Raw genomic sequence first — 20,274 nt, 5'->3', positions numbered from 1 at the left:
CATCCAAACCGTCATCGAACCCATCGTTCTACCATTCCTAGACCAGCAAGGGAACTTGTTGTTCCAACAGGACAATGCACGTCCGCATTTATCCTGTGCCACCCAACGTGCTCTAGAAGGTGTAAGTCAACTACCCTGGCCAGCAAGATCTCCGGATCTGTCCCCCATTGAGCATGTTTGGGACTGGATGAAGCGTCGTCTCACGCGGTCTGCACGTCCAGCACGAACGCTGGTCCAACTGAGGCGCCAGGTGGAAATGGCATGGCAAGCCGTTCCACAGGACTACATCCAGCATCTCTACGATCATCTCCATGGGAGAATAGCAGCCTGCATTGCTGCGAAAGGTGGATATACACTGTACTAGTGCCGACATTGTGCATGCTCTGTTGCCTGTGTCTATGTGCCTGTGGTTCTGTCAGTGTGATCATGTGATGTATCTGACCCCAGGAATGTGTCAATAAAGTTTCCCCTTCCTGGGACAATGAATTCACGGTGTTCTTATTTCAATTTCCAGGAGTATATATATATATACACACACACACACACACACACACACACACACACACACACACACACACACACACACACACACACACACACACTAGGGTGTGACATGAATCTCCCTGATACACACACTCCTGACAGTTTTTCTTTTTAGGAGTCTAATGCTGTTGGCTAAATTTCCACAGAAGAATACATCATACCTAATTACTTACTCATAGTAGCTGTGATACACTACATTTATTGTGCTTATATCATAATGGAACCTACAGTTTAATGTGGACTCCAACTCACAATTTTTTACATTAACAAATTATTGCCAGGGGCAAAAGAAGTAGTAAGAGACGAAAAAGCCTTAAGACTGGCCAGGGATAGAGCCACACACCTCTTGAACTGCAGAGATCTGCTCAATTGGCTACAGGCCACCCAGCTTGTCATTATGACAGTAAGATGCTGCTCAAGACTTACCAGCACGTGCTGTGGGCAGTTCCAACATACTCTGCTCTCCTGGTGGCTGTACTGTTGAGCCCCTGTGTAGCACAATGTGTGGAGAGTGATCTCTGGATTCCTGTGCAGAAGGCAGGCCAAAATTGTGTCACTTATATAAAGTAATGTAAATCTGCAGGAGCAATTGATTCTCGCAGAGTGTACAGTGAAGACATATAATTGTTGTACAAAGAGTTACTGTTGTTATGTTCACTGGAATAAATGTCTACACTTTTTAAATTGCAGATCTTTGCTGAAAGTAAACTTTATGGTTTTTTGTTAGTGTTCAATTTTCATTAGTATATTATACAATCTATACTTTTAATAAAGGTCCTGGTATGCTCATATATTTCAATCTTATAATTTGTTATTTCAAAATATTGACAACAATATACAGGTTATGAGTAGGTGGTCATCACATTTGGTTAATAATTTGTGTATTTTGTTTCATCCTCAAATCAAATATCAAAGGCTGCATATCTTACAATCTATAATAATAACAACAATACCGTAACAATAAAATGAGGGTAGATAGATACTTCATTGTTTTAAGTCAAGTAAACCCACAATTTGTCACTTAAAAATATAAGGAACTGACATGAAACAGAGCTTTGATAAGTCTATGTAAGGTATAGTTACTGTATACATTAAAGCATTCAATGAACTTTAAGACAGGTATAAATTTATGCAAAACTGAAATTTGTATTAGAGAGGCAAATTTTGCAAAAGGATTTGATGCTGACACATGTAATGAGGAACACTGAATAACTTATCATGTGTAGCCTGTCATAATTTTGTTTAATTATAATAAATGCAATTGAAAGAACAAACTTAACAAAGCAAGAAATGGAATAATTGTTGAAAGATTATAAATAGCATCACTGCTGTGACAATATGGCTTATTATCTATTACTTAAATTTTGTTTGGCTCATTATTAGTTGAGCACACTGTTGTGCTTATTATATAATGTTCGGTTTTCAGTGATTTAATGAGTTATTGTAATAAAAGCCTGAAAGTACGTGAAGCATAAATGTTTTTATTTGCATCTTTACTCACACACTAAAATCCCATGACAAAAAATCATCCTTGATTGAGCTAAATATAATTTGAGTTTATAATGAACCCCTCCACAATTAGTATTAATGCACCAAATAAGCAATAAATGCTGCTAAACACTGTTCAGGTTTAGGATGACAATGTGATTAGGGTAGAGTTCAGCATTATATAATATTAGGCAGTATTCCTCAAGCATCATTAATGGCAGCTTCATACCCAATTATGCCATGCAACACCAATGAACATAGCTGAAGTGACAGACCCACTTGTTTGCGTGTAATAGAATGCCACTATAGAGTACCATTTTTTCTCAGGGGCAGCAAACCTGAACATAAAAATGAGCCCTAATCTATTTATATGTGTTGGAACTCTGAGCAAACAGCTTTACACACTGTCTCAGTCATTTACAACACCTTCAGTTGGACTTTTCTTTTACAGTTATTTTTTCTGGAAGAGCTACAGACAAAATACAGTAACAGTTGAAACTGCTTGGAAAACAGAAGATGGAACCATGGATAAAACTGTTATTCTGAAAAAAAAGCCCCTCATTGCATGTCCTTCATCCAATCATAAGAAGTCTCAAAGATAATAGAGATGAACTCCTAATATCAAAATATGAAATTGGAAATATTACTAGAAGGTCTGGAAATGTGTTACATTTATAAGAATATCACTTGGAAACCAACAAAAGCATCTAGATAATTACAAACTAAAGTCATAGTACAGTATAACCAGTACAGGAATAGGACAACCTTTGCTCTTTCCTCCAGAACAACAACATCCAGTCCTAAATGTACTTCAGCAAGTTGTTCTCAGATAACCAAGCAACATTCGCTTTCAGGAGTCCCACAGAAAACTCTGTTCATATCAAATGCATCAGCCTTCAGTTGTACCTTCATTGTCACAGCTGTCACTCACTTCACGTGAAAAAATTTCACTGATTCAAAAAGACATGTGACTCAGTTGACCAATAGTCTCTTTTTGACATCCTAGAAGGGCAGAAACTAGAACCAAAGACAGTGGGCCTAATCCAGCAAACCCTCATACATACAAAGTCAAAAGTAAAATTTTAGAAATTAAAATCTATTTATCAAGGAGATGGATTGTTGCCAGGACTCTTTCATCCCATCTGAGACAAAAATCATTAGGGCATGGGAAAAAGAATTAAAAACATCACTGGAAGCCTAATCAAACTGGATCAACAGAAGACTGCAATAATATCTCTTTGTCTTTGGGATACTGGTGAAGAGTGAAATCACAGCAAATAAATAGAATCCCTGAACGAATGTGCTGCAAAAGCTTATCTCAGTTGCACAAAATTTAATATTCAAAAATTAAACACTAAGTATGGATAAATCAAAAGGGGCAGATACTTCAAGTATCTCCATGAGATTGTAATGCCAAAGAGACTACAAAAGAAGGCACAGAGAGTTTGATTTTAGAAATGCAAGAGTGTGTATGAAAGTATGCAAGTTACCTGCAACAAAAACTGCATGTCCACACATATAGAGGCTAGATGTTACAACACAGTGATCAAACCTGAAGCTCTGTATGTGAGTGAAACTTTAAGTATCAACAGAGAAAGTTGTCTGGGAAACATCTTGAAGGAAGAACAATGGATTATGAGGGAAATTCTTGGCCCATAAAAAATGGGGGATGAATACAAACTGAAATCCAGTAAAGCAACAGAGAAACTGCCAAACCTGATACCAGACATCGGAAAATAAAGACTGAAATTTTATGGATATATTCAGTGACTCTCAGGAATGAAGCTAATACTACATTATGATGCAGGACGCTGGAAAATTAATAGATCCAACAAGTTAAAAGGATCTCAGGAAAGTCCAAAAAGAAACAGTGGAAATAGTAGACAGAAATCTATTTAGTCAAAAGGTACAACCTACGATGGTACTGGGCACTACACATTGAAGTTCGAATAGTTTGGCCTGAGCCCACACGTGCTACAGCACGAAACTGTATATATTAGTTACACTCAGCTTAATTGAGTGGCCCAGACATGTGGATGGTCTCGATGTTTGGCTATGCTTTTCATCATAGGGTGCCAGCTCACATCTTGTAGTGTTTCAAGAATTTCTGCGTAAATTCTAGAACCACTCGGCCTTCCACCATCTCGAACACACGATATTTTAGATGTGAGTGGGAGAAAGGAACCTTATCTACGGTGCGTCACCTGTCTGTGTATCCAGGTCCGAAGTTTATCGTGAGAAGACAGTAGACATGGTGGTCAAACGGCACCGACAAGTACTTGTCGGTCGCAACATGGAAGTTGGCAGAACCAAGGAACTACTGTCTTATTCTGTGCTGTTTTATAACTGTGACTATTGTTGGTGACAAAAGAACATTTTAGTTGAGAGGACTTTTAAGTAACTTTTAACTTTAACTTGCTAGAGGCAAGACATGTATATGATTCCTGTATAATAGAGTTATGTTTATCAAAACAACACTCTGTTGTAAATGTAACTTAATTGTTTCTAATGTGAGACAACACAGGTGACTTACAAGAAGTCAGTGGTTTATATGAGAAGTGTGAATTTTGTTCTTTGTGGAAGTTCAAATAGACCGATAGTTGTTGAAAAGCATCCTTCGAGTACCTCATTATTTCACAAAGAGAGAGAGAGAGAGAGAAAGTCTTAAACATTCCAGTGACTAGCATCATTCTTTGGAGAAGTAGTTTGTAGAGATTACAGAAGCTGACTGTCCAGAGAAGATCAGCTGCGCTTTCCAAAGTAAGTCAACTCATGTAAGAGAAAAGCGAGTTTGCACATACACTTCACACACTCTTAGTCATCAAACACATTAGAACCTGTCGTAAACTCAATTTTTAAAGTTGAAATAAAATATAACAAAACAATGCAGGCAGGTATTGTGGTGAAATTTAAAATATTGAGTCACTCATGTTGATTTATAATTTGAACAAATAGTTTATTTTTCTTCAATAAATTCACTTAACACTTGAAATGCAGTCTGAGGGGCTTTTACATAAGGGCAGCTGTTAATAACTGATGCCACAACAGTTCACTATAAAATTCATATGTTGTGATCATGACACTCGAGTATGTTCACAGTTCACAAATACACTGTTGTCTGCTTTTGTAAATCACTATATTTTGCTCCACTTGATCGGTTTTGAAAGTTGCTACATACATGCTTGTCCCCGAATGTGGCTACGAACTCACACTACCCCCAGATGTGTGGCATGTCTGGTTCTTAGTGTTGCTCAAAACCATCTACCACCCCCAGATGGACAGCACGTCCAGCTCTTAGCCTCACTCAAACTCAACTTCCCAGTCATCAAAGATGGCCACCCTATGCACCCTCGAAATGACTGCCTAACTCAAAACAATGTTTGACAAAAAATTGTGGATATTCTAAAACTAAACACAAAAACACATGATACAATGAAAAATATGGAAAATTACCAGGCAAAAATAATGTAAAGTCCAATTTTCTGTATCTGCCACTGTTTTCTCACAAATAACGTTCTTATGACATGACATTGCTTTTCCCGGATTTTTGATACCAAACATAAATAAACAAATAAAAATACATACATAATTACTCATCTACCTTTTCAACTTTAGAATCCTGCCACTAGTTTCATCTCTTTAAATTTATTTATCACCAAAAACACAGTTTCTCTCTGTCGAATCCCGTATTCCAACCTCTCACTCGAAAATGGTACATCCTATGCTAAATTGGCTATGACTGCTTCATGCAGCTCTACTAGCTGCATCTGTAAACATTTTGTTCATATTAATCGGCCAAAGCATTGCAGAGATACTAGCTTTTGAACTTTCATAAATTTACAATTTCTAAGACAACAATAACTTTTAAACTATTACATATTTTTGTGGCACATCTAGATAATTTAGCTTTACATATTTTTCTGTGCATAAGTGCCAACTCGTGCTTCCGTGTCACTCCTAGTTTTGTTTTTATCCATTTTTCTGTGGCATATAAATTTCTCCAAGAGTGCAAACACAGCCATATGCGCCACTGCCAAGCATCCACTCGGGTTTTTCCAAGGCCGTGTACACGCTAGCCACTTGCCACAGCACCGCAGCAAACATCAGCCACATGCTCTGTGGTGGGAAACTGCTGCTCTAATATCCTGCCACAGCTTGTATGTTCACAAGCCAGAACACAAGATTCCAAAAATACCATGGACCAAGTGGACAGAAAAAATAAAAACAGTTCATGGTGAGAGAATGAGACCCACAAAATGAATCTATAAGCACTGCATGGTCCAATAGGGTTCATACGTAAAAAACAACAAAAGCAATAATAAAAACTATCGCTTGATCATTAACGAGCATCTGACGGACCCAGATAGCCGTGCATGTTAAAGCACCACTTCCAGGACAAGGCATGGTGCTGGCCCCAGACTGAAGCTGCCCAACAGATTAATGATGAGGATGGTGTACCAGCCATCCTGGACGTAGTTTTTAGGCAGTTTCACACATCTGACTAAGGTGAATACTAGGCTGGTGCTCACAAATCACTTCAGTTATACAATTCACAAACATTTACAAAAAATTTTGCACACTTGCACATACCATAAATCACACTGCAAATAGACAGTTGGAGTACACATATTCTGTTTCAGGGGATAACGGGGTGGTGACACAAAGGATATCTGGGCACTCCTTAAACTAACCATGCCAAATCAATCAATAATCGTCCTGACCCTAAGCAGATGTGGAACAAAGCCACAAGTAAAAGAAGAAGAAGAACAACAACAACAAGAATTTATCAGCCCACTAGTTATTTAGGTACAAACAGTAATAATTTCAAAGTCCAACATTTATCTGCTTGATATAAAAATAGAGGCACATTTACAATGGATGACATTTATCCTGCTAACAGGAGTTTCCAGTCATTGAATGTAGGCCATAAGTGATTTCACAGACTAGTGCCAGGCCAGATATGTTTCAACTTTCTTTTAATTTTGTATGGATTTGCAACATATTGTGCAACTCTTGTCACAATGAGAAACTGAAATCAAGAAGCATTAGTTCTGATAATGTCTCCAAAAGTTCATACTGCCAGCCCTGGAAACCAGATTTCAAAAAAGAGTTCTGCGAAAATACAAAGCTAGAATGATTACTAAGATATGGAAAATTCTTTAGTGCAGTACACCCAAGAAGTGGCTATCAATACACATAGGCACCATTTAACAAACCCCCTTGCATGCCCCCTTCCTTACCCAACATACAAGTACACATCTTATTGAAAATAGTTGTGCAATTGGGAACAAAAATGAAAATTTAGAAAGTACATTGTGAATTGTGGCACAAGATGACAATGACAGTGAGAAACAGATCCATATTTACTGACCAAAGCTTTGGCAATGCAGGTTCTGCCATCAGCATGGAGTGTAGCCCCTGGGGGACAGCGGCAGATGAAGCTACCAAAAGTGTTGAGGCAGTTCCCAGCACAGAGTGCCACCCCTAGTGAGCACTCGTCTAGATCGACACAGAGGCGGCGGTTGACGGTCGACAGTGTGAAGCCCCGCCGACACCAGCACTGGTAGCTCCCTGCAAATTGTACACAGTTTGTGACAGTACAAAAATTTTGAAACATCATGATTATAAATATCTTGCTATCTTATGTATGTAAAGACACATTGTGTACTGAATTATGTAGTGTACAGTTTGTAACTGGAATTGTTTTAATTTGTTGATATGTGGGAGGAGGTATGGTGCCTCCAGTAATTTGCTGATGACCCTCAAAATTTGCAGAATGGGAAGTTTACAGCAAAACATGAGCTGACTGAGAAACAGTCTATAAGCACTGCATGGTCCAATAGGGTTCATACGGGAAAAAATAAATAATAATAATAATAAAACTGTCACCAGCTTCAAGAGTTACAATTATTATGTACTATGGATAACATAAAGAGACGATGAAAGTGCTGCTCATTTTGTATGAAACTGGTTTTGGTTAGTTGTTCAGCTGGACTCAAGCTGAGTGGTTGAGATTTTCTCTGGAGTGTTCAGATGGAGAATTTACACCTGTCTGCTGAGGAGGTAAGTATTCGATAACTCTCATAATTACTTGTACAGTTTCATTAGAACTTTGAGCTGCTGTGAAGTTTTAGTAGTTTTTTTCTATAGATTACAGTGATTAATAGGACACTCATCATTAATGACTGAGCTATAAGCAATAATCGCGAAACAGCAATATACATCGTAAAAAGGTCTTGAAATTACAATTTAGGAAGGAACAGTTTTAAGCAAGTTTGGCCTCAAAAAACGAACAGAACTTTCATGGTTTCATAAGCTGGCTTATGGATATTCACCTCAGTATCATATTCTACCTCAATTTACTCTATTTAATAGGAAAAGGTTAGAAAAATATGATCTAATTGTGTACTAAAAAAAAAAAAAAAAAAAAAAAAAAAAAAAAAAAAAAAAAAAAAAGGAAAAATTAAAGATCACAGTCAGACACACAGAGTTTTCAGGAATTTTGTTTTAAAGAGAATATTGGGAAAAAGACTTTATAGCCGGTATGAGAGAAATTAAACCTCCCAGAGATTACTCAGTTAACAGAGATGCAAAGAAAGGCCAGGCCTAGTGCAGCAATAATAACATAAACTCTGACAATATATTCACTGCTGCTACATCATTCTTACTGAATTATAAAAATTTTCTTCATTACTTTCTCCAGGAAGAATACGGGCTCTAATATGACAAATGCTTATTTGAGCTTTAAGTTGAAGTATAAGAGTATTTTCTGTTTAGGAGTACTTAATATGTTACACTTTTCTGTGAATTGCAAAATTCTGGCCCCTCATGTACTGGTTAAAACATCAGATGGTAGTGTTAGTTACTGCCTGTTATGAATACAAAACTCTTCAACATTTTAGAAAAGCCACGCAGTAATATACTTTAGATTAAAAGTTGCGTCGTTTCATGTTCTGTACCAAATAGTTTGCATTTACAAAGAATACTTCTTTCTCTATACCCATTGCGTGCAGCTGTTGCCTGTAGTTCTCATGGTGAGTCATTAGACCTACCATGAGTTTCATCTGCTGTCTGGTCAAACTCTTAATACATTTTTTTGGCACCTTTTGGGTTTTGGTGCAATATTCTACATTCTTCAGAAGGCAGGACTAGGTACTGTAGTCGTCAATTGCAAAATGGAGTTGTTAAATGGTCAATACCCCTATTTTTTGGAAAACCTATTTACAGGCTATTACTATGATGGGGTTGCCACTCCCAATTGATGTACCACTTGGGTCTGTACCTAGTGTAACCACATGCTGCAGTGTTTGCATATCCCATGTCTGAGGCAGGTACAGTACCCAGCACAGTATTTACTTAGGTGGATGTGGAAAAGTGCCTAAAAACAACACTAAGCTGGCTGGCACACTGACTCCCATCATTAATCCATAAGGCAGATTCAATCCGAGCCTAGTGCACCCTCTACGTGTATCCCAAGTTGGTGCTTTAAAAGAAAATTTAAGAACCTCTAATGTGAGAATGAATGTTGTGTATCCCACATACAGAAAGCATATATGAGATGGTGTCCAAAAGTTCAAAAATTTTGAATTTTGTGAGCAAACAGCTATGAGTACACTAAAATACCATTAGGTGTTCCCTCATGAATTTTTCGTAAATGAGTGTGGGAACTAGCTGCAAATTGAGAGATCTGGTTAGTTGCTGGTGAGCGTATTCTCAATATGACATTTCCCTGAGTTTGGGGTTTTGCAATGGCTGACTGAAAGATCAACTTGTGCACACAAAGTTTCATTTAAAACTTGGGGAAAACAGCTGCTGAAACACACCAAATTTTGAACCAAGCTTTTGGAGACAGCACTGACTTACAACTTGTATATAACCATTTCAAAAATCAGCAGACATAAAATGATGACAACAACTGCTCCTGTCAGTGGTCACACCAGAAAATACTCAGAAACTGAGGGATCTGATTCACAGACCATCTGAGACTTCTACAACACCTCGGGAATAAGTTGTGGTACAAGTGAATGTAGTTGGTCAGAAGTATTGAAAATGAGGACTGTAACAAAGCTTGTAACCTGACAATTCCAATATGATCAGAAATGATATCAAGTGGAAGACTTAACCAATTGCTTCAGGATGATCTAAACAATTTCGAAAAGTTGTCACTGGTAATAACATTTGGGTTTACAGCTATGACTCTGAAACTATAATGGAAAATCTGGGATGGAATAGCAATAATTTGAATCAGGATAGACTGCTGTTCAGCACATACAGGAAGAGCTGAGCATCATAAAGACATGTGTAAAAGTTAATTAATCTATTGGAGAAAGGCCTTCTTCACACACACACACACACACACACACACACACACACACACAAGGTATTGCCTCCTGGTGCTCAGGTCCAAAACTGTAGCGAGCAATCATCTCAGCTGGGGTGGGGTGGATAGTGCAGATACAGGAGAGATGTGGGATGGGGAAGTGAAGGGAAAGTTGGGTAGGTGTTCGGGGAAGATGCTGTATTGGGAGAATGCAGGGACATGGGATGTGGCAGGAACAAGACAAGAGGCTGCACTGTGGGGGAAAGAGGGGACGGGGAGAGAGGAAAGAAGAAGAGATGGGAGAAGGGCTATGCAGGAGAAGTGGAGGGGTAGAAGGCATGTGTGAGGCTGGAATGGGAAGTGGAAAGGACCCAGAGACTGGTGCAAGATGGAGAATAATGAAGGTAACCTTCTACAGTCCCTGCTCTCCAACTGCCTCCATGCACTTCTCTGCTCCCAATCCAGTCTCACACATACCTATTTTTCCCTCTCCCTCCTCCCCCTCCCCCACTCACCTCTCAAAAGCCAATCAAGTTTCTGTGGTGTTATGTGTTTTACGTGTTTCTGTGCACTGTGACTCAATTAGCTACAGCTGAGTGGTTGCCTTTCTTTGTGTTTGTTTATAGTTTATCTCTTAATTATTTTCACTTTCCTTGAAAAAGAAAGGTATCTCTATTCACAGTCAAGGAGTTTCTGGAACAGAGACTGATCATTTTAAGAAGCACAGCAGTGAGAAATACCTGGTAAGTTGATGCAGAGCTGGTCACAAGCCGCTCCAATAGCACACTCGTCAATGTCGAAACAGTCACTGCCGATCTGCTGGTAACCGGGTCGGCAGAGGCACGTGAAGGACCCAAGGGTGTTGAGGCAGATACCATTCTGGCAGACAGAGTCTTTGACCAGACACTCATCCACATCTGAAACACTCAACATGATGTTATCCAAAATTAACTTTAGCATCGAAAATACTGAAGAATGATCTCACTTATATATGTATGGAAAATCCAGAATGGAATATAAAATACAAACATAAAAAAGTTTTTCATCACCTCAGTTCCGAGAGTTCCAGAACCTATACAGAAAATTGGAATAGAGATCAACATAAACACCACTCCCGCCATTTTTTTTGGTCATGAAAACCATACATTGCATGTTGTACCACCACACAATGAGACATTAAGAGGTGGTGGTCCAGACTGCTGTACACACCGGTACCTCCAATACCCACTTGTAAGTCCTCTTGCTCTGATGCACGCCTGTATTCATTGTGGCATACTATCCACAAGTTCATCAAGGCACTGTTAGTCCAGGTTGTCCCACTCCTAAACAGTGATTCAGCATAGATCCATCAGAGTGGTTGGTGGGTCATGTCGTCCATAAACAGTCCTTTTCAATCTACCCCAGGCATGTTCAATAAGGTTCATGTACGAAGAACACGCTGGCCACTCTAGCCATGCGATGTCGTTATCCTGAAGGAAGTCATTCAAAAGATGTGCATGATGGGGGTGCAAATTGTTGTCCGTGAAGATGAATGCCTTGCCAATATGCTGCTGATATGATTGCACTATCAGTTGGAGGATAGCATTCACGTATCGTACAGCCGTTACGGTGCCTTCCGTGACCACCAGTGGCGTACATTGGCCCCAATAATGCCATCCCAAAACAGCAGGGAACCTCCACCTTGCTGCACTCACCAGACAGTGTGTCTAAGGCATTCAGCCTGACCAGGTTGCCTCCAAACATGTATGACGATTGTCTCATTGAAGGCATATGCGATACTCATCGGTGAAGAGAACGTGATGCCAATCCTGAGCAGTCCATTTGGCATGTTGTTGGGGCTATCTGTACCTCGCTGCATGGTGTCATGGTTGCAAAGATGGACTTCGCCATGGACGTCGAGAGTGAAGTTGTGCATTGTGCAGCCTATTGCGCACAGTTTGAGTCGTAACACGACATCCTGTGGCTGCACGGAAAGCATTATTCAACATGGAGGCGTTGCTGTCAGGGTTCCTCCAAGCCATAATCTGTAGGTAGCATTCCTCCACAGCAGTAGTATACCTCGGGCAGCCTGAGCGAGGCCTGTCATTGACAGTTCCTGTCTCTCTGTATCTCCTCCATGTCCAAACAACATTGCTTTGATTCACTCCAAGGTGCCTGGACACCTCCATTGTTGAGAGCCCTTCCTGGCACAAAGTAACAAGGCAGATGTGATTGAACTGTGGTGTTGACCATCTAGGCATGGTCGAACTACAGACAACAAAAGCCGCATGTCTCCTTCCTGGTGGAATGACTGGAAGTGATTGGCTGTCGGACCCCTTCCGTCTAATAGGCTCTGCTCATGCATGGTTCTTTACATCTTTGGACAGATTTAGTGACATCCGGGAAATGGCCAATGAAACTGCACTCTATTCCTACATCAATTGGCAGAAAGGTTGGATCATAAAAACACTTTTCATGGAGCTGCTCATAATTAGCAAAACCATGGCATCAGTAGGTGGCCTTCAGGGCTACGAGAATTGAGTTGGGAGCCATGTCAGATTGAGAAGATATTTTAAGTTTAACAGGTGTTTGAAGCCAGAAGTGAGTGTCTTGTGAATGACTTCCCTCAAGATAATGACTTTGCTTGGCTAGAGTGTCCAGCATGTTCTCCAGACACAAACCCTATCAAACAAGCCTGGGATAAACTGAAAGGATTGTTTAGGAATGACGTGACCCACCAACCACTGAGGGATCTATGCTGAAGCACTGTTGAGGAGTGGGACAATCTGAACCAACAGTGCCTTGATCAACTTGTGGATAGTATGTCACAACAAATACAGGCATGCATGAATGCAAGAGGACATGTTTCTGGGTATTAGAGGTAGTGGTGTGTACCACAATCTGGACCCCCATCTCTGAAGATGGTGGTACAACATGCAATTTGTGGTTTTCATGAGCAATAATAAGGGTGGAAATGATGTTTATGTTGATCTCTATTCCAATTTTCTGTACATGTTCTGGAACTGTCAGAACTGAAGTGATGGAAAACTTTTTTTGATGTGTGTATGTGGAACTTACCTAATTCAAAGTCTGGTGTTGTGAATGAGTGTTAAGTCAGGGAGAAACCTCATATCAGAATGTGGAGCCACTGGCTAACTGGAGGTGGTGTTTGATAAAAGTGGTGGATTTTGCAAGGATGATCAAATCTATTTGGGCCTATAACTTACATTTGTTCGGTGTATTTTGCATGATTTATTTCCCTTTTGACTTTGAGTGTTTTGTGGGGCATGTTTTCCAGTCTAGTGGTCAGATCTGGGAGTCTGAAAGTTGTTGGATTGCTTCAGGGTATTTATTATTGATGAAGGTCTTGTGCCAGTTTTGGATATGTCTCACGGGTCAAAGCAAAGCTGGAAACTCATTTAATATCATAGTAATTCAGATGATTAATCTGAGTCCACCAATAAATGTATCAGAGTAAATCTGTAGAGCATTATTTCATGTAGTGTGTCTTATGCATTGGACATAGCTAAGAGAGTGTGAGATCTGTCTGTGTCCACAACTCGGACTTAATGTGAGGGCACAGGATCTGAGAGTTTGAGATGGAAGGAACATTTCAACTTACATTCAGTTGAGTTCAGAGTACTCAAATTCCTTTGTCATCCTCATTTAATATAATCAGTAATTTAATAATTTTAATAGAAGGCTGTAGATTGCTGTGTTATAAAGGTCAAATTACATGTTTGTATTGGTAGCAATGTCAAAAACAGTATCATATCATTTCATAATATAGACACACGTTGTATATCAAAGTGCTAACGTTTTTCCAAGGAAAAGTGATGAACAGATTGGTAAATCTCTCAAAAAGTAAAGTATGACACCAAAACAAAGTGTTTTTAAGAAATGTGGATTTCATGGTAATAAATTTTCGAATAAAGGGAAACACTGCATTCAACATGTAGTGTGTGTTACACTAAGTTCTTAGGTGATGGAGACTCAACAGCATATAACAGTGTAGTAGCTGCTCAGCCTTATGGTGAGAAGATTATCACAAATCTGGAATGCGATGGTCACATCCAAGAGAGGATGGGCACCAGGTTGAGGAAGTTGAAAGAAAGTTTGAGAGACAAGAAACTTTCTGATGGTAAAACCATAAGAGGCAGGCTGACAGACAAAATGATTGATGAACTACAGCAGTATTATGGGAAGGCTATTAAAAATAATACTGAGGATTTGTTGAAAATGAAGCAGGCAATATGGGCTACCTTCTTCCACAGACTGTCAACTGATGAAAAACTAGTACACCACTTTTTCCCTCCTGGACCTGATTCACAGTGCAGTTATCGCAATGCACAGTACTCAAACAGTTCATACAGCCATAAACATTCCATTCCAGCAGCAGTTGTGGATATCATAAAACCCATTTACAGATCCTCAATTACTGAAGACGTGTTGTCACAGTCAGACTCAAAATCCCAATGAGTCGTTCAACAATCTTATATGGACTCACTTAACAAAAAATGCTTTTGTTGGAATGAAGACACTAAAGTGGAGGGTTAGCAATGCTGTTATTGTTTTTAATGGTGGAAACATTGGTAAGGTGAAAGTGCTATGTCATATGGGAATCAATCCTGGAGAAAACTGCATCAGAGAACTTGAACAGGTGGATAAGGTTCGCATTGATAAAGCAGAGTATGCAGCACAGTTGGCCAGAAAGAAGAAAAAACCTGGAAAAAGATCAAGAGGATAAAACACAGTATGATGCAGAGTGCTTCTGAGTAACTAAAAATAAAAAAAGTAAGCGTATATTAAGTGAGTTACAGTCTTTTGAAACTTTAGAAGCCATTCCTGAAAATTTACATTTTCTGTTGCATTTTTGCCTAAATCTTAGGAACCACTTTAAGTAGAGTATTCAGATTTTCAGGGAGTAATAACATACATACCCTGAGTCTACTGAACTAAAAGAAGAACATAAAATTATGTATAACGAAAATTATTTAGGATAGCATACAAAAAAAGTACAAAAAAGTTTAAATGTGTAATTAAAAAATTGTATTTCCAAAAGCAGTGGGTGAAATGCAATTATTGTAGTTCAGTAGACTCAGAACATACAGTTTAATGTCCTATAAAAGTTTCATGGCAATGGCTACAGTGGTTCCTGAAATACAGGGAAGCCAAGTCACTAAATTCAACTTTGTCAGGATAGGGTGTTCCAACTCCCCTTAAGTACCCCAAAATCAGGTGCATGGACCTTAATAAATTTGCAAAGAATACAACTGTATGAGCAAGCATACTGAATAAACAAAATTCAAATGTCACAATTGAGCAGTTCCTTTTCCAATTTTCCATGGAATCTACAATACTTCCAGTCTCCTGAAACTTCCAGGTAGATTAAAACTGTGCCAGACCAAGACTTGAACTCAGGATCTTTGGCTTTCATGGGAAATTGGTAAAGCAACTGAGCTACTAGAGCAGGAGAACTTATGTGAAGTTTGGTGGGTAGTAAATGAGATACTGCCAGAAGTACAGCTGCAAGGGCAGGTCATGAATGGTTTCACATTCGCACATGTTCCACTGCAGAGTGAAAATTCTTTCTGGATCCTGTCTCCTGCTGCACACCTCTTTGCAGATGCACACATGCCATATGGGTCTCTAAAAGAAGATTTTGTCTGAAGGTTCTATTAATGATCGTCTATTTTTACATGCCTATACCTATCGGCAGCTCAGTATCTCTTCTACTGAATAAGTGACAATGTATCTTTATCTTTATGAAAAATGACATCCAATTATCAACACTTGATACAACTCATAAAAAACGCTGTTGAATGACTCAGTTTGGTAAGTTGCAGATTGTCTACACTGTTATAACTAAACCTTAAAAACATTTCAACCAGTCCCTACAACTATGTACTTCTTACAGTGAGCCCAATATGAATAAAGATTGTTCTCTGCCAACATACTCTCTGGTTACTTGCCAAGAGGGATAATACAACATTTCATGTGTTGGATATTCGTCACTGAACTTGTATTTATATCCAGATATTTAAAGATGGTATCTTGTGACTTCAGAATTAACTAACATTCAAGAGAAAGGTAATAAATAAAGCTGGTTATCTCTAGAAATGAAAAGGGAATAAACTGTATCTATTTTCCACCATGAAAAGTTTGTCAGCTGATGTCCCTATCTCTTATATCAGTATGGAAGCTACAATGTTCAGGTGAATGCCCTTGCATTAAAAGTAAGCAGTAGGAGGAATGAATCAGTGTGAAGAGAAAACATATGGGTTCCTCTTGCACAGATATATGCACAGTGCATGTGCAAAGGGGCAGAGTGATGGCTGCTAAAATTCTGTCTTGTACGAGTTAGAAAAGGTCAAACATTACCAGCACAATTTGTATTCAATGCTGTGATGTAACAGGTACACTGAGTGACAGGCACACTTTCTCTGATGTGTTGCCAGTATATTTAGAAGCTGTCCATTTAACAAGGACTGGAATGTACATACAACAGGTTGGAGACCTTAAACACTTCTAATAACCAGTGATAAGTCTAATTTTGTTATGCACAGAAAATAAATATCCATGGTATGGCTCAAGGCTGATTCTGCAAAGAAAAATAAATTATCAAGGCAGTTTGCCACACATGTTGTGCACGTAAAACTATAAATTGTAACAGTTAGCAATAGAGTAATTGGTTAAAAAGAACCTCCAATGGACCACTCTACTCCTTGGTGCAAAGGAAAGAAAAAAAAAAAAAAAGTATTTGTACAACATGATACACATTCCGTGTATACATCACTGAAGTAATGTAACATTTACTAATTGTAATATCAACAAAAATGGTCAAATTTCTACAGTATACAACAATTTTTAATAAGTACGTCAAAGAAACCTGGTAACTTCTACAATATACAGCATTTTTAGAAATAAGATATATCCTCAAAAAGCATGTTCAGTACAGTATAAGCATGCTGTTACGCAGCCAGTAAAAGTTATGATTACTTGTAATATACAGCTGTATCAGTAGTTACTGTTGCTGCAAGCAATTAACAGGTAGTACCATATAACTATGTTACACCACAGCTTAAATTTGTTTTCTGAGTAGGTTAACGAAGCATTTCATCTGCTGGCAGATACACATGCAACAGAAGAATAAACAAAACTACAATCAAGTTTATGGGAAGAACAGGGACCAGAAAGGCAACTGGGACCCAGATCAGGTAAAATTGTGGAGGTATTTGATCCAGCATAATTGCCACAACAGAATACCAAGCCACTCTTTGCTTCAAATACTACAGCATGGAACAAGAACGTCCACAGCTTAACAAAATCAAAAAGGGGCAAAGATCTAATGATTAATACACCGATTTCAAACTGCGAGTTATCTTGGACCTACTGATTTGACTGCTGGCATCAACTTCAAATTAACCGGAAAAAAAATTAGCTTTTATGTAAAGCCAGGTAGGTAGGTAAACCTCATTGCAAATACATGTTGTATTCATGAGATACAGCTATGGCATGTTTTCTGGGCATGACAGAATATAATTTTTATTTTCATACTGGGAATAAAGTAACTTAAGTGCATACAGGTAATACAGTTTTTGATAATAAATGTATAAATTTCTGCAGTTCTTAATAAATCTGGCAATGATAGTGTGATTCACATCTGTCAAGTTCACATTTTGCATGGCACTGGTGGTCATTCTTTCTTTCCAGTGGCAGGTGTGGCCTCTAAATAATAAAAGTTGTCTTTTGTTTTAATTTTCCTTTGAGCTAATTCTCCTCTCAAAGATAGATATGTGATATACATCACAGTCACTCGAATGCAAATCAAACGCATGTTGCGCAGACTGACATGCTATTATTGTACACGGCTACTGTAAATGATTCATTCATTTTCAAAGCTCTATATTTTCCAAAATATTACATGTGCAAATATGATTCATGCACAAATAGAAGAGTAAACTCACCAAGTTTGTATTTTGCATTCCTAAATGTTCCGAGTGCCCCTGTTGGGCCAGTGGCCGATTCTCCGGCAAGGTCCCGACAATCACAGAGGGCGGGCCTATTAGTTATAGGGAGCTCCAACGTTAGGCGGGTTATGGAGCCCCTTAGGAAAATAGCGGGTAGGTCGGGGAAGAATGCCAGTGTGCACTCGGTGTGCTTGCCGGGGGGTCTCGTCCGTAATGTGGAGGAGGCCCTTCCGGCAGCTATTGAACGCACTGGGTGTGACCGGCTGCAGATAGTAGCACATGTCGGAACGAATGACGCCTGCCGCTTGGGTTCTGAGGCCATCCTTGGTTCCTTCCGGCGGCTGGCTGATTTGGTGAAGACAACCAGCATCGCACGCGGAGTGCAAGCTGAGCTTAATATCTGCAGCATAGTGCCCAGAGTCGATCGCGGTCCTCTGGTTTGGAGCCGTGTGGAGGGTCTAAACCAGAGGCTCAGACGACTCTGCGACTATAATGGTTGCAAATTCATCGACCTCCGTTATTGGGTGGAGAACTGTAGGGCCCCCCTAGACAGGTCAGGCGTGCACTACACACCGGAAGCAGCTACTAGGGTAGCAGAGTACGTGTGGCGTGCACACGGGGGTTTTTTAGGTTAGAGGGACCCCCCCTTGGGCGAAACGATAAAATACCTGACGGCTTACCAGAGAGGACATTATCATCGTTGATAAAGAACGTCCGTCCTCTGAGACCAAAAACAGGAAAAGTTAACGTAATATTGGTAAACTGCAGGAGTATCCAGGGCAAGGTTCCTGAATTAGTATCTCTTATTGAAGGAAATAGTGCGCATATAGTATTAGGAACGGAAAGTTGGTTAAAACCGGAAGTGAACAGTAACGAAATCCTAGACACAGAATGGAATATATACCGCAAGGATAGGATAAACGCCAATGGTGGAGGAGTATTTATAGCAGTAAAGAATTCAATAATATCCAGTGAAGTTATTAGCGAATGCGAATGTGAAATAATCTGGGTTAAGTTAAGTATCAAAGGTGGGTCAGATATGATAGTCGGATGCTTCTATAGACCACCTGCATCAGCAACCGTAGTAGTTGAGTGCCTCAGAGAGAACCTGCAGAACGTCGTGAAGAAGTTTCGTGATCATACTATTGTAATAGGGGGAGACTTCAATCTACCAGGTGTAGAATGGGATAGTCACACAATCAGAACTGGAGCCAGGGACAGAGACTCTTGTGACATTATCCTGACTACCTTGTCCGAGAATTACTTCGAGCAGATAGTTAGAGAACCAACTCGTGAAGCTAACGTTTTAGACCTCATAGCAACAAATAGACCGGAACTTTTCGACTCCGTGAATGTAGAAGAGGGTATCAGTGATCATAAGTCAGTGGTTGCATCAATGACTACAAGTGTAATAAGAAATGCCAAGAAAGGAAGGAAAATATATTTGCTTAACAAGAGTGATAGGGCACAAATCGCAGAATATCTGAGTGACCACCATCAAACGTTCATTTCTGAGGAAGAGGATGTGGAACAAAAATGGAAAAAATTCAGAAACATCGTCCAGTACGCCTTAGATAAGTTCGTACCGACTAAGGTCCAAAGTGAGGGGAAAGATCCACCGTGGTATAACAATCATGTACGAAAGGTACTACGGAAACAAAGAAAGCTTCATCATAGGTTTAAGAGTAGTCGAATCATAGCTGATAAGGAAAAGCTGAACGAAGCGAAAAAGAGCGTAAAGAGAGCAATGAGAGAAGCATTCAACGAATTCGAACATAAAACATTGGCAAACAATCTAAACAAGAACCCTAAAAAGTTTTGGTCATATGTAAAATCGGTAAGCGGATCTAAATCCCCTATTCAGTCACTCGTTGACCACGATGGCACCGAAACAGAGGACGACCGAAGAAAGGCAGAAATACTGAATTCAGTGTTCCGAAACTGTTTCACTGCGGAAAATCGTAACACGGTCCC

At 39.4% G+C, this 20,274-nt stretch overlaps 1 protein-coding gene across 3 annotated transcripts in view; it reads right to left on the bottom strand.

Moving 5' to 3' along the window:
* Positions 1–20,274, bottom strand: part of LOC124717139 — a 149,280-nt gene that overhangs the window by 83,957 nt on the left and 45,049 nt on the right. For all 3 annotated transcript variants that reach the window (XM_047243885.1, XM_047243886.1, XM_047243887.1), the window contains exons 2-4: positions 11,092–11,268; positions 7,403–7,602; positions 970–1,069 (exon numbers count right to left, since the gene is read on the bottom strand). In XM_047243885.1, coding sequence (XP_047099841.1) covers positions 970–1,069; positions 7,403–7,602; positions 11,092–11,268 — 477 coding nt within the window. The remainder of the gene's footprint in view (positions 1–969; positions 1,070–7,402; positions 7,603–11,091; positions 11,269–20,274) is intronic.

This window comes from Schistocerca piceifrons, chromosome 9, assembly GCF_021461385.2.
Source record: "Schistocerca piceifrons isolate TAMUIC-IGC-003096 chromosome 9, iqSchPice1.1, whole genome shotgun sequence".
In the NCBI taxonomy this organism is placed as follows: domain Eukaryota; kingdom Metazoa; phylum Arthropoda; class Insecta; order Orthoptera; family Acrididae; genus Schistocerca; species Schistocerca piceifrons.
Note: the sequence above shows the minus strand (reverse complement) of the source record. Positions and strands in the feature narration are given on the sequence as shown.